Source organism: Gopherus flavomarginatus, chromosome 3 (assembly GCF_025201925.1).
Source record: "Gopherus flavomarginatus isolate rGopFla2 chromosome 3, rGopFla2.mat.asm, whole genome shotgun sequence".
In the NCBI taxonomy this organism is placed as follows: Eukaryota; Metazoa; Chordata; order Testudines; family Testudinidae; genus Gopherus; species Gopherus flavomarginatus.
The window spans coordinates 108,599,099-108,615,153 of NC_066619.1; the positions used below are offsets into that span (position 1 = coordinate 108,599,099).

The 16,055-nt window shown below is 39.6% G+C and overlaps 1 protein-coding gene across 7 annotated transcripts in view; it reads left to right on the top strand.

The window, feature by feature from the left end:
- Positions 1 to 446: 446 nt before the first annotated feature.
- The window catches only part of NFIB (nuclear factor I B), a 223,138-nt gene continuing 207,529 nt past the window's right edge, over positions 447 to 16,055 (top strand). For 2 of the 7 annotated variants that reach the window (XM_050943121.1, XM_050943123.1), the window contains exons 1-2: positions 7,347 to 8,236; positions 14,128 to 14,659. In XM_050943121.1, the coding sequence (XP_050799078.1) occupies positions 8,207 to 8,236; positions 14,128 to 14,659 (562 nt within the window). In that variant the 5' untranslated portion in view covers positions 7,347 to 8,206. Of the gene's footprint in view, positions 904 to 7,343; positions 8,237 to 13,661; positions 13,750 to 14,127; positions 14,660 to 16,055 lie in introns of those variants that run through there. The other 5 variants (XM_050943120.1, XM_050943119.1, XM_050943125.1 and 2 more) reach the window with 5 other exon arrangements.

Genomic DNA, 16,055 nt, shown 5'->3' on the forward strand with positions numbered 1-16,055 from the left:
CCAGCGCGCGTGCACAGAGCCTTGCGTTCATGCAGCAAAAGGACCGAGTCAATTGAAGCACTGATTTCAGGTCCCTGACCTGTCTGGGGCTGTTGCTGCCGCCTCCGGCTCCCCCTCTCTCTCATTGGGTGTTGCTGTATCAATATGCAAATAAATTTTCCCCCTCCCCCGCCTTAGCTTTTTTCTTGGTTTCTTATGCAGCCGCCAGGCGGAAACGAAGAGCCGCGCTTCCCAAGGGCTCCGGCGGGCGGATGGGGAGTCGGGGAATGGGTGGTTTAGTGGGTGGTGGTTAAGGGGAGCCACCGCCGCTGGCCCGGCCAATCGGAAAGAGGTGGAAAGAGGCCAAGTACGCACTAGCTCGGCGCTAGTATTGCCAGCTCATTCTGCAGTCGCAGAGGGGGGAGAGAAAGAGAAGGGAAGGAAAAAAAGAGGCAGCAACACACATACAGAGACCAGCCCAGCTCCACACACACACACCCCACACACACACACACAAAGGTCTCAGCCTTTCCTGGATCGCGTTCAAGTCAGCCACCAAAACCTGCTCTCCAGCCTTGCAAGTCAAAGAGGAAGGAAGATTGGAAAGCGAGAGGAGGAGAAGGAGGAGGGGGCTGCCCACTGCCTATAGACTTTAACTTTACCGCCTTTTCCCCTCCTCTGGCCAAGAATTTTCTTCCTGTTTGGTGTCTCTATTAAAAAAAAAACTGAGCAAACAATAATATTTTTTTCTTTTTTTAAAAAAGAAGGCCACTTCTGGAAATCCAAACAAAAACAAACAAACAAACCACACCGAGCTCTTGAGAAAAGAATAAATTTCTTACCTGAGACATGTGAAGCCAACGGCCCTGTGTTGTGTGTTACAGATTTCAGGATCCCATTTAATTAATGCAATACAGTGCAATGGTATGTGGCGTTGAAAATTATGCTTTTTCTCCCCTTTCCATTTGCTTGGCTGTTCCCTCTTTCCCCCTTCCAGGCTGCGAGTGTGTCTCTGTGGTTTCCAGAGTGGATGTTATATCCCCTTCCTAAAAGCTGATATCACTTCTGTTTTACAGGATGAGATATAAGTGGTGGATTGTTTGTTTATATTTTGCTTTTTTGGCAGCTTTTGTATATGGGTCACACTTTTATGCCAGGAATCAGTTGATGGGAGTTTGCGTCCAAAAGTGCTGAACTTGGCACATGTCCTGCTTCAACTTTCCCCCCTCCCCCTCTGCTCTGGCAGGCAGCTATCAGTTATACGCTGGAAAGGATTAATGAAAATGCTACTTTATTTGTAACTCGCGACAGTTTTTGTTTCCCTTGTCGTGCTGCTGTAGTTTCTTTTTTTTGTTCACCCCTTTGATTCTTTTCCTTCTAACCGTCTGGATATATTTTGTAATTTAATACACTTTTCACCCTGAATGTGTACTTTTGAGGAAAAGTGGCACTGATCCTCTGTTTGCTTTGCTAAATAGTTAATTTATCCCGGGTGCTGCATATTGCCGTATGAAGTGTTCGTTTGATATCTCTGAATTTGGTTTTTTTATAAGTTACTTTTGTGGCTTTCCTGTGGTTTCTCTCTTCCCCCTTTCACCCTACTGTTTTGCTGTGGGAGCCGTGCATGTTTACTTTTAATTCATTCCTTTCTTCTCTCTGTGTATGTGTGTGTGTGTCTGTCTGTCTGTCTGTCTGCTTTCCCCTCTTGTCCTCTCCTCGCCTGTGTGTCTGGGCCACATTTTAATGCACAATATCCCATCCATTAAGTTGTGGTTGAATGCGGAGTGTGTGAGGACTTGGCAGCTCTCAGGTTGAAGGGGGCGGGGAAGCCAGTTTCGACTTTGACACAAGATGCCGATGTGGCGTGATCTGAATTATTATTAGGGCTGCGAAAATGGCCATCTTCTCCTACTCCTGCTGCTGGAAAGGGCTGCCATTGAACTTGAGACGGGACAGACAAGATCTCCAAGTGTTTTTTTTTTTTTAAGTACAGTAGCTGGCAGGGAAAAGGCGCCAAAATACACAAGACTTAACTCTAACTTTCTTTGAAGTGATTTTGAGCCGCAACCCATGTAACTTAACATTGAATCATAGGGAAAAAAGTTAACTTTTGAACTCTAATTTGTATAGACATTTACATCAATCTCTTCAAAAAAAAACCAGTAATAAATCTACAAAGTCATATAAACTGTCAGAAAAGATACAGCTGCAACTATTTTGTGTGTGTGCGTGTGTGTGTGTCCAGGAAGTTTTAAGATTAGTTAATGTGAGTTTTGAGAGAATTTGCTATATTAGCGAGAATGGGTTTCCATTCCTTTGTCAGGCTGCAAACGTGACCTTTACGCAGTCAGGGTAAAAACTGCAGCGCTGTGTAACACAAAACGTTGTGGTTTACAGTTTTTACATTTGAGGTTTGATGTTTTCATTTTTCTGGTCTGGGAGACAGAGAAAGCTCGGGTATAAGAGTCACCATCAAACCATATGTGGACAGAGGTCAAGCACACACACCCAGTGAGCTAGATAGGTGTGTGTGTTTCTGATCATTCAGAAAAAAATAGTAATACTATGATTAAAATATATTAATATATTTATAGGTGTGATGATACTATAGTGAGTTACAAATTTTACTGTTCACATTTTAAAAAAAACCGATACCGAAAAATTAAACTGTATTTAAAAATCGCGAACAGATAAAAATATTGAGAGTTTCAGTGTTTATTTCTCCAGTTACATTTATTTTCTATCGTAATCGGACAGATGTAATAGATTCAGAAAAACTGACCAAAACTATATTATATGACTATATAAACTTCTGGAGCGTTGCAGTATAGTTGAATATGATATCACAAGGAACCCTGAATCATAAGGAATCCTGAATCGCCTTGCAATTCACAATTACTGATCATATTATATATAATATATATTGCACAAAATATAACACTGTGATGTATATAATACATAATTTAGTCAATCTATGCTATATGTGTGTGTACATATGCAAATATTTGTGAATATAACGAGTATAAGCTTAATTTTCTTACTGCTGATGAAGTTGAAAAGTTGATGTTACAACATGGATAGGTGCGTATAGCTTGTCTTTTGTGTCTCAAAAACCTGGTGAAACAGAAATTTAAGAGGAGGCGATTCTTGCATACTGAATTATTTGAAATAGCTGCAAAATGTCTGAAAGGCTTTTATTTTAAAAAAGATCCTATGATAATATTCAGATAGAAATGGATAATTCTCTGTATGTTTGTAGATAATTAGGAAATTCACACTCTTGTATACTAAAATAAACACATATATACAGTCCAACATTAACAATATCATTCTCTTGATTTTGAGGCATAAAACGATGTTTGACAACCAAAATACTAGAACAAAGGACACCAGCTGGAATCCTACATTAGCAAGAACATACACTTTATACAGGCCTTTCCATTTCTAACTTTTATATATCTGGAAATATAAGTACAAACGCTCTATAGAATGTGTAGATATTGTGTGTTCAAAAAACAGAGCGAGTAAGAGAGCATGTGTTTCCATAGGAGTCCAATAGAACTCAAATCTGAATCATCGTGGAAAACTGCTGCGGAGGTCAGTGAAAGTTTGTTTGGCCTTTAGTTTCAAAATGAGTTTCTAGTTTTCCATATTGACGAGCTGACCAGCCTCGTGTTATATTTGAAATCAGTGTTGCTCGGTGAGTTTCAAACTGTAAATGTGCATGAAATGTAGACAGAGTGAGACACTGTTCCTGTGTAACAGTGTGCGTTGGTATTTCGGCACTATCGTTATTAACAGTGATTTTCTCAGCTTAGTTTTGTCCCCAGGGAATACAAATAGTTCCCAGTGAAATAAGTACAGGATGCCAGATACGGGGTAGTGGGGGATGCTGGGAAGAGGAAAGACCAGACTGGTATTAATTTTCCGAGAGAGAATTTAAAACACCGATTAGACAATTGCGAGGTAATAAATAGATAGACGCATTTGACTCTTTCTCTCTTACAGGAGCCTTCGCTTTAGTTGTGGCTGTTTGCTTTAGGAAGTTTCACATATATAAAATGCACACCCTCATCACTCCCCCAAGCTGCCACTGGCAGAATATAGTGTTCCCATTCCTGTGATAGCATAGCAGCTTCTCTAAGCACTAGCGCAGAGCAAACCAGTTCTCAGTGTCACTCAATGGCTAGGTCAGGTGGCGAATTTGTGTGTATGTGAATATTACAGACATATATGGATTTTTAAACACTATATGAAGGTCTGTTTATCTCCAGTATATACAGAAGCGAATAACTGCAATGCTAGGAAACGTAGTGTTACGAGAAATTGTCAGAAAGACAGGATATTAAAGAATCGTTAGCTTATTTTTAGGTGCGTTGAGGTGTTTGAGCTACCTTCATAAAGAATTTCGGGGCATGCCAAGGCCCAGTCGCAGTTATGGTTTGCTTTCACGAACTACCACCTCCTTAAAAAGTCAGGCATATGAGACATCAGCATTCATATACATCTGTACCTAAGCAAATAACTTTTAAATCTCTCCTGGGTTAATTTGCTGAAGAAATAATCCTAAAGGGTTGATGTGGGGGGAGGAGGGGAAAGAAAGAAGAAAACGGGGAAAAAAGCAATCTTATATTTCATCTTGTAGGCGTATGTGCTTCCGGAGGCTGTAGGGGAATTTCTGTACCTTTGTACTTGCGAGTAAAACTTTCTCTTCTTCCGAGACGCTATTAAGCCTGTTGTTCTTATAGTTTGCTTATTAAGGAGGGGGCATTTATTGAGATGAATCACCATACCGTTTCCACTCCGTCCCTACGGATGTCTTCCCAGAATGAGTTTGGTTAATCCTGGCTAACACATCTATTCCTGGAAAGGCCTGGAGTTAGTCTGGTATTTTGTTAAAAGTAGCGCTGGTTTGCTGGTGCAGTGTCAGTGAGTGAAGGGCCAGGCGCTGTGTGTGCAGGGCGCCTGAGGACAGAGGGAGACAGACACAGCCGGCCACATGGGGCCTCAAGCAGTCAGCCTCATCTCTCCCCCTCCCTGGCTAGTCTTTGTCTCACTTAGTGGAAGTGAAAACCAGTTATTAACAACAGCGAATGTATACGTGTATGTATAATCCCCACTCCTTGTTCCTATTCCAGTGTGTTTGTGGGGAGATCAGCCGCACCCATCTAACCCAGGAGTTTTCTTCTGGCTTGTAGAAACCCCAAGGCTCCTTGGCTCTCCTTACCTTATTCCCCTTCTTTGTCCTGCTGTTCGAGCTGAGAAGCTTGTCACACTTTGTTGCTCTTAGTGTAAATGTCTTTGGCGAAAAAAGGGTCCCCTTCCCAGTACTTACCCGAGGGAGGGGCTAGTTATAAAATCTGTGCAACTCACAGAGGCAGCATTTCTAGTGGGGTGGGTTTTTTTTTTAGGAGGGTAAGGGGTGAGTTGGGGAGGGGAGGGAGAAAGCTATTACAGCTTTAAAGCAGACCCGTAGTAATAGCTGGTTGTGTAGGAGTCCAAGCGCTTAAAGAGGTGTTCAAGGACATTAGTGCATTTGTGCCAAGGGGAATGTCTTTTATGGTAAATTAACTCCAGTTAAATTGAATATTTATTCAAAGGGAAACTCCAGTATTTAAAGCTGGCGTTATCAGCTTTCTGCAGTGTCTGGCACAAAATGATAGGATTTGGTGTATTCTGTGCAAGATACGAAATGAAGTGTGTTCACTATGGTTCACCCCGAGTTTGCCTCATCACTTCTGGCGTGAGTGCGCGCTCTAAACTTGCTTGTCACTTTTAAATACGACCCTTACAAGAAGACGTGACTTGTTCAAACACTGATGCTTTGAGCAAAGCCTGAAAGTGCAGCTAGCCACCAGAATGGATGTGGATAGGTTTCTTTTAAGGGTTAATGTGTTGGGATCTCGCTGTTTCCTTTGACATTACCTGTCTTGTACGACCCCCCCTCCCTTTCCCCCTTCCTTTGGCTTGTAAATTTATGGGAATTGCAGCTGGTAGACTTGGCAAGCTGTCCTCATTAAGAGCCCTCTTTGAAAATGGGCTGTGTTTGAGCATTTCCCTAATGAGGACAGGACGGGGTTAAAAAGTGACCATTTCATGGTTGACTTGAACCTGCCTACTTTTCTTGATGTGTCGTTGTGAATAACTGACGTGAATCACTCCCACTTTGGGAAAGGAAAAGTCACTGGTCCCTTCAGGACAATTTAGACTAGAGAGGCTCTCAATAGCGAAACACTGTGAAGGTTTAAACTACAGGCTGCTGCAGGAGCTGGCACTGATCAGGCGCTTCGTCAGCTTCTCGTTCCCCTTTGTGTCACCAGCAGCAGCAGCAGCGCGCATGGGGTGGGTGCCCCCTCCCCCCGAGATCTGCACTGCATCACACCGCCCTCCCTACAGGAGGAGAAATAAGTTTCATTCACTACATTCCTGGAGCAAGAAACTCGTCCTCGGGCTTCAGCTGCCTAGTAAAGCTGGTTTGGAAGATTGAAACCAGACTTTGCTACCGCGGGGCCCATCCTCCAGATTGTTTGATGCCCTTCGAGTTGCTGCTTGCACCCCACTGGGCACGCCAGGGGAGAAAGCTGCCCCATACCCCCCCCCCCCGGGAAAGCGGCCTGACCTCCCCCTATCGCATAGCCTCTACGAAAGGGGGCCTGCCCCGCCGACTATCCCGGTCCGTGAGGGCGTGTGCTGCTCAGGCTGCGACGGCAAGGCGGAGGGATGGGGGCCACGTGTTTTGTAAGGGGCTCCCTGGCAGGGAGGCAAAAAGCAGCCCAAAGCAGGAGGCCCCATTGCACTGTGAGCGAAAGCCCAGCAGCCCCTCGGGTTTTAGGTGCACAGGGCAGTAACGCTGAAAAACGCAACCCGAGAGACAGGGCTGCAGGCTGGACATGCAAAGAACAAGGGATCCCGGCGCCCACTATCTCGGTGGGCTCGGTGAAATGAGTGGCGATGTGGCGAAGTTTCACGCTTTTAGCTTCCCGCCCAGGCCCCCGCCTCTCCTCGCGGGTGCGTGCAGCGGCTCCTCCTGGGCTGGTGGGCAGAGGAGAGAGCCAGGCTGCAGCCGCCCCAGCCCCTTTCTGTCTCCCTGTGAGGGAATTTTCCACTGGGCACTTCCCAGGACAAGCAGAGGGAAGTGGGTTTATTACTGCTAGTGCTCTGAAATAGTTGCTGCAATAATCGCTGTACCAACTCCCCCCCTTCCCCCCCAAAAACCTTCTCTCACCAGAAGGGAGGGAAACATTAGGCATGTTTGTAAAACGTGCTGGATTCTTCTACAGTGGTAGATGATTGATGAAGAGGAGGAGGGGGGTGGTGAAGATCTGGTGGAAAAAAGGAATGTTTGCAGGAGGAGGAGTGTAAGCGATGATTGTGTAATTAAATAATTAAAAACAATCCTCAAGTCTCATTTGGGGAAGCGAACTGGAAGGGGGTCCCCAGGGTGTAACCGGTGGATTTTCCAACTTCCAAGTTTTGCAGCAAGCGAGAGAGGGAGCAAATGGGGAGGGAGAGAGGGAGAGATTTATCGTTTTGAATTTTCAAGAGATCATTTTTATTATAGTGGGCGTTTGGAAAGCAGCCTCTTAACATTGCCCACATTAGAGAGAGAGAGAGGGAGGGAGTGGATAGGCAGAGAGAGGCACAGGCTGCTGCGAGAGAAGCCCGGAGATTGCGCGCTGCGAAGCATTTCCCAGCCTTGGGGGACTCTCACTCTCACTCACTCTCTCACATACGCACATGGTCTATTCCTTGCAAAGTTTCGCCTGCGATTACTTCGGGACTTTCCTGCTCCGCTCCAGGCTGTAACCTTGAACTTCGGTAGCGTGGTGACAGTGCAACCACCGCCGCAGCCACCAACATCTTAAAAAAGCAAACAACAAAAACCCTCCCGTCCACCTCCCCCCACCCCCGAAAAAAACCTTCATCCGAAAACCAGCAGCAGCAGAAGCAGCAAAAGCGACACTCCTGCGCCGCCGACAACAAGAGGGTTAAAAGTGTAGATTGGATTTCACCCCGGGAAATCTAGCACACGGCGTGAACTTGAATCTTTGGCTATTTAAGGAGGACTGGGGTTTGCTGTGAAGTTGTGGTGATCCAGGGCAGGATCCCGTCCTGATAGATCTCATCTTCCTTGAGTTCTCAGATGTCTAAAATGAATAGATGAAATTATTCCTTTTTGAGGCTTTTCTTAGGGGCTCTCCGGGAAGTGTGTTCTCAAAGCGAAGTCATGATGTATTCTCCCATCTGTCTCACTCAGGTACAGATGCATTTTGATTTTATATTTTATATTTTTTATTATTATCTATATGAAGCCACATATAATATGGTTCTCAATGAGTCATGCTAATAGTAGTAACGGCTTAAAGCATAATTATAGCTGCTTATCAGGGTCCAAACTCCTGTTGCAAAATAGAACAGCAGAGAACAAACTGTACAAGGCCATTGTTTTGGGGGAGATTCGTTGAAAGCACCATCCCTAGATAAATACTGCTAAATTGTTGCAAAGGTAAAAAACAGTATAAATTAATATAGTTAAAAAGCGGGTTTGAAAAGTTCTGATTTGACTGGAGAATATTGATCTGCTGTCTTTTTTTGCTCTCCTGTTTACTCACTCAATGTCAAATATAAGAGTTGAAGCAGAAAAGTGTTATTTTTAATTGAACATTGACTGATGTAAAAGTAATACTGTTCCACGTTGAATTAATAATCTATAGTCTGCCAACAGTATGAGGTTGATTAGAGTGAGAATGACCAAAGTACAGGATATAATTTTTATTTGACTGTCTGGGGACATAACATTTTTCTTGTTTAATTTTGGTGTTTTATAAATTAGCATGCAACTTCAAAAGCAAAAATTATCTTTTATATACATTGCACTTATAGTTATTGTCATGCTTTGGTAGTAACTGACTTTTTGGCCCTTATGAGAAAAACAAGCAATAATTGTCTATGCTGCATCCAAGATTATGTTTTGAGAAATTTTGGACCAACTGTGCAATATTGTTTCAAGTAGGGGAGATATAGAGAGTAGATTCTGGAAAATCCAGGGTTTTATGAAGATATTTAAAATATGGTGAAGGAAACAGAATACGGATCTACAGTTCTTTTGAAACTATTATTTTAAACAGTAGCAAGTAACACATCAGAAGTTACTGCAGAGTTTATTTATTATCATTTTAACAAGAAATACATGTATTGGTGCTAGAACACATTCCAGAGAGTAAACTAACTCTAAAGCTATGGGATAGTTTTCAGCAGTTTTTAGTATAAGTCTGCCTTAGGAGGATGTGATGTAAACTGATTCACTGATAGCTGCTTGTGTCCACATTGGTGCAACAAATAACTAAAGAAAAGTGAGAACGTAAATCTAGTGTTATATTAGTGTAAATCTAATATTAATGCAGTTATATTTGTACAGAGGACAAATAATTATGATTTCAATTATTTGACAATTAAAAACATTGTGATTTAAAAGGACTGAAGCATTCAGAAATTGTGAATGAAGATGAAAACAAAGATAAGGCTTATTCATTGATTGGATACAGTCCTGTAGCTTTTTGGCTGACACATTTTTTATTGTTTATATTTTGTTTGGCATCTATGTGTGATTGACTTAGATATGGATATTTTCAGCAAGTAAACGTCAACTAAACTGGACACGAGTATTAAGCTTTTTTGTAGTTTAAAAATAAATAATTACATCATAACATATAGATTGCAGTATGTATTGAAGATATGCGTATATGTTTACAGGTACGAACCTAGGAATTACTTCTGGTGTAATCCATGTTTAGTAGATTTCCCCCCCCTCTTCATAAGCTGTCCTCTCTTAAAAAAAAAATATTGACAAGTTAATGGGTCTTCTGTACATGAGTACACATCTAAGACTAATGCAAATTAAATAAAATAATTTTTACATTACATTAAAGTAGTAGGGCAAATTCACATTCCCACCTGTAATATAGCGGATAAGGTCTTTTGCTATTTCCAGGTCTTATAACATTTTTTTAATATGTTTGGTTTACATCTTTTTTTTCAAATCTATATTAAAATGTCACTATTTATATGTTTATAAAACTTAATTTATGGGATGTATGCAAGCATAAATAAAAGAGTATTATCTTGCACTGATGTATTAAGAACTTGTTTATAAAATATAGCACTTTACAATCATGCTGTATCATATGACTATTTAAGTAGGCAAATTTAGTAATATACATTGGGAATACAACTGTAGCCATTCTGATTTTCTTTATTTGTAAAAGTTTCTATCCTCTGTCTGAAATGATTGAAATTTATTTACTAATTCCCCGTGTCTTGCCTCTTTATTTTTTTTAAAAGTAGAATATCACTGAATCTCACATGAAGTTATAATTAGCCGTTTGGAAAAACCTGGATAAAATTATTTTAATTTCTACAGTACTCGCTATTTGTATGATAGTCTGGACATATTTTGACTCTAGTGCTGTGTGCTCATCACAAAATATTCTGTTAAAACTTGTAAGCACAGATCAAAATAGCGCTTTACAAAAGTTGTAGTTCAGTTTGTGAGGATATCGCATTGTAGCCACTTTTTAGAGTAGATCTAACAGTAGGTTTGTTAAGCCAATACTTGGCAATTGGGAACGTTTCCTGTTGCCAGTTCAGTGGATACAAAATACCTGTATGTTAGTATATAGACATCACATATAATGTATTTCCCCAACTCTGTCCTCCTGTGTTGGAATGAATATAAACTCCAATTTATCTCTCTTGACCGAGACATGATAGGATGCAGTTACCGCATGCCTTTAAATGCTCAGGCTCTTGTGATATATTTAACACAGTTTATTTTTACATTGCTAGAAAATATTGTTTAGTTAGAGGGAAAATAATAAAAATCCATGCAATGAAATTGTGAATGCAAGATTTTCTATGTGTAATTGCTAGACTTTTGCCTCATTTTCTGTATCATAGTTCTCTAATTTGAATGTAGATAGGTTGATATGAAATTTAGGAAGAGGTAAGGTGAGGGGGAAGGAGAAGGGAAATACATTTCTCTTGTAAACTACTCTGAAAAAGGAAGCTTGGCCTATCTGTCAGCATTATATTGTAATTACAGTGTAGGTATTTGTTCATTTATTTGCAAGCTATATACATATTTCAGAATAACCTCCATGTTAGTTTAAATTGTTGGTGCATAATGGTTCACCTGAACCATTTGTTACGACACTTGAAAATCTTACCTTCATAAATCACTTTATTGCAAGAGCAGTTATGATTCACATGGGTAAGTGCCACATAAAAATCATTTTTTCAATATTGCCTCTACCAATGTTAGGGAAAAAAAATCAAATTTAGTAGATGGCTTTTTAGGAGGTTGAGCAGGGAATGTGTATGATTAATAGCAAATCTCCATTTAGGATCATTTTTATGGGGCACTTCTTGTGAAGTAATGTTTCATTTGAAAGGAATCCAGATGCACAATGAATCTCTCAAAGATATTTCATAATACTACTTTACAGCAGGACATAACTTGCTGCTTTGTATTTTTCTTGAACATATATTTTATAGTTACAGTATTTGAAAATATTGTAAAACAAAACCTGGGTCCTAATAAAAAAAAAAAGTTTCTCTTTGTATAGAGAAAAATTAAACTATTCGAGCATCAGACCTGAAATGTAAGTATATAAAATGACTTATGGTTTTGGGTACTATTGGATATTATTGTTATTATTTAAAGTCAAACCAAAAAAGTTCATGATGTCCGTATTAACTCCCCGCCCCTGAACTGCTCGATATACAATATTTTATGTATTTTAAACTATAAGCACTGCAGCCTACTTTAAATGTAAAGGAAATTTTAGTATTTGGGACAAAAGGACTCCCCTCACTCTAATCCCCTCCCCCCTGGAAGTTACAGGTTTCAAAATCTGTAATAAAATGAATTAAAGTGTTATATGTTAAACCTTTTTGCTACACATGTTAAAATCAAAATGCTATTAAATGACTTTTTCTTTAAGATAACTTTATGAGGAGAAAAAACAAACTTTCTGTAGTATTTCTAATGAGAGGAAAAAGCATGGGATCAGAAAGTATATGGCGATAGGGAAGTCTTATCGTGGGCTGTGGTTGCTCAGTGCACTACTGCCTTCCCACACAAAGAACAGATTGTGGTTTAACTCTTTGCCTGGCCTAGTTTTGTGTGCCAGTATAGTATCAGAAATGTTCAAATCTCTGCTGGAAACTGCTGAACAGTTTAATCATTGCCTTTATGTTTCACACTGTAATAAAACTATTTGCATCCTTTACTGTTCAGTTTTGATTCAGATTTTTTTTCTTGTGAAGGTAATGTTTGGCCTTATGTGCAACTGGGCTCACAACTATTTTTTTTGGAAGGGGGGGCAATTAGGGGTGAAAAATTAAAACTTACATGATTTTAACATTCAGAATACTCTGAAATTGCTTTTAAATTTGAAGTTTTTAATACCAAAATCTCAGTCTGAAGTCCAATAGGTCGCCAAGAAAATATTGTGAATTATGTATAATTATAAAGCCATTAGTCATAATTTTGTCATTTTTACCTAATCGAGTTAATCATCCCACTGATTAAATATGTCATTCCATTTCTATCAGTGTAACAGAAATATTAGTTTATATACTCTAGTCTTGTGTATAATCACATGAAGAAAGCTAAGTTGTGGTATGATTGTATTCCATCATTCAATGTGATGCATAACCACTGCATAGTGCTTAAAAACAGAAACACATACAAAGTAAAAAATACCGAGACCCGCCCCCCTAATCTCTTCCTTCAAAACCAAAACATAGTAATGTTTGGTAGTGGGTTTTGGCCATTTTAAATTAGTGGAATAATTACATTCATATTTGTTCACAGAGGTAGACAGTACTTTGGGGGAAAGTCCTGTTTGGGCATGAACAAGTATGGAGGATGCTACTTAAAATAGGCAAAATGAATGAATGACATTTAGGCTTTGACCCCTTTAATGCATTGTACACTGCAACTAGGTAGAAGATATGAACTTGCAGGTAAAGCCACATGCTAGGAAGGGTATTTTAAAAATGTAAATAAACGGTGTGGATTTCACAAAAGCGGTGTTTGACCAGTGGTATATTCCTAATGTCACCCTGCCACAGCATGCAGAAACACAAAGAATGCAAAGTTTGTGCCAAGTTGCTATTTTTCATTGTACATCTCAGATTGATTTTTAAGGGGTTTAGAATAATTGCCACACTCATGTGATCAGTTAACAAATTAACTATCTCTGTGGGGCTTCAAATCCGATAGTAGAGCTTCTGAACAAACATTAATGTAATTTTGTTCTCAACTTCATAAACTTCTATTTTACTAGGGGTGTGTGTGTGTGTGTGGTGGTGGTGGTGGGGGGAATGGGAGGGAGGCATGCAGAGCTCTAAGTACAGAAGCTTCTGTTCAGGATTTTTACATGCTGTGTCTTTTGCCCACCTTCCCTTACCGTATACTGGTTTCTCTAGTTACCACCACTGGAATGGTGCTGTTTCAGTGTTGGAATGTTGGACGATTGATAAGAGAATGGATCAAGTTTAATGGCGCATGCTCTTTGTGCCACCAGCAGTCTCTTGCTGAGAGCATGCTCCAGAAGCGGGAACTGTGTGGCATTACACTGAGCATGTATATGCTTTGTGTTTCTGTGCCACAGAGAAGAGAAATGAACTGTGGCATTCGCTCCTACGTTCTGAACATTTCTGCTCAGAATTTTTAAAATCGTATTGTGTCCTCTTTGTAAAATGGTACTGCTTGGCATTAGCCGATCAGTCAAATTTTTAAATGTTAGAAACAAAACATCTTGATAGCATCTTTTAAACGATGTAGTCTGTATAGCATTGTGAATGGAAGGGCATACAAAATAAAGCCTTCACGTGTTTCTTTCAGAGGATGAAATGTGGGGAAAATGTGATGCTCAGGATACTTCTGTTTCTTGTCTGACAGTTGTAGTAATTACATAAAGGGGTGTTGGGCAGAAATTGTTGTAAATGTTAAGTCTATATTTTCTTCATCTTGGTTTTCACTTCAGAATGTTCGGAAACTTATCTCTCTATTTCCTTTATTATGAGAACAAACTGACTTTGAGTTTTCTTCTTTCTTCCCCGCACCTTTTCTTTCAACAGGATGAATTTCACCCGTTCATTGAGGCACTTCTACCACATGTCCGTGCAATCGCTTATACTTGGTTCAACCTTCAGGCTCGAAAACGCAAGTACTTTAAAAAACATGAGAAGCGAATGTCAAAGGATGAGGAAAGAGCAGTCAAGGATGAGCTACTTAGTGAAAAGCCTGAAATTAAACAGAAGTGGGCATCCAGGCTCCTCGCCAAACTGCGCAAAGATATCCGCCAAGAGTACCGGGAGGATTTTGTGCTCACTGTTACTGGGAAGAAGCACCCATGCTGTGTATTGTCCAATCCTGACCAGAAGGGTAAGATTAGGAGAATCGATTGCCTGCGACAGGCTGACAAAGTTTGGCGTCTGGATCTAGTCATGGTGATCCTGTTCAAAGGCATCCCCTTGGAAAGTACGGATGGAGAGCGACTCATGAAATCCCCACATTGCACAAATCCAGCACTTTGCGTCCAGCCACATCACATAACAGTATCAGTCAAGGAGCTTGATTTGTTTTTGGCATACTACGTGCAGGAGCAAGGTAGGAAGCAGATTGTTGTGTTTCTATGTTAGTATGTCAAATACTGGTTCCAAGCAGCCTTTTTTCTTTTAAGGGAAGACTTCCAATGACACATTTTTCTGTGGTATATATACAAAACTTGGGTATGTACACATTTGTAAGTCAGCATGTATACGTATACACGGATACACGTTCACTCCAACAAACATGTATTTGACACATGCATATGACATACGTGCTGGTTTTTCTTGCAAAAGGAACAAGGAATATTTGAGTTCCTTTGACGTTCATTTTTGTCAAAAACTGACAATATGTTGGATATTTTTGCAGTTAGTACTCCAGAAAATATGAATATTTTATAGATCTGTTTTCAACATCATTAATGCATATGCATATGTGTGTTCTTGCACAGAAACATACATACAAAATATAAATTTTTACATTTTCTTTTAATTACTTGTGTTCAATGACTAATGCTTATATTGATCAATTTGTTATTGCTCTGAAGAGCAACTACAAACTTTCTCAACTATTGCAAAAATCAAACATAAAAAAGGATTTAGCAAAGAAACATTAACATAGCCCCTGTAAATATTGTTGTTATATAGTCAGAATTATAGCATGCAATATTTGCATTTTATCATATTTTAATAACCACTCTTTGATTCTATGAAGCACTTCATATTGCCGATATTAATTTTACTTTTCAAAGATGCATGATGCAGATTTTCCCAAACTTTTCCATCAAAATAATATTTTCATAGTACACTGATACACATACTTTTACTTAAGAATTGTTTAAATATGAAAAATACTAGGTACACTTAAAAAAAAAGAGACAGTTAAACTTAGAGATATAGGACTAAAAGGAAACCAGCTGTTCATAATGCTCTACAGATGATTCAGAGAGAGTATTTTGCTTGTCAAACTTTATGTATATAATTCATTGATAATAGTATTCATTTGCAGGTCATCCGAATAATAAATGGATCCAATTAGATACATGTTTTCATATTTCTGAAACCCGTGAAATGTACGCTCTTTCCTATAGGTCTTTTTTTTATTCTCTTGTAGTTATACCATCCTCTAGAAGTCTTTATATTACTGATTATCCACATTAATAAAGCATTGCTTTTTTAGCTGTAAATCCAAACTGGGTAAAGTTTGAACTGCCACAGATGGTGGGCCGTTTCATAACTTGGCCTGGTGGTGGGCAGAAATGGCCTGCAGAAAGGCAGATGGCAGACAGTTATCTGATGCGTTGTATATAACTAGGGGATTTAACTGAGAAATTAACTGAATGGTTTTTATTAGTAACAAAAGTAAAATGGCATCTGCCTTCATTTGACTATAGATTTTACATACTATTTATTGTATTAATTATATAGAAGAACACATGCAACAATAAGTTTTTAAT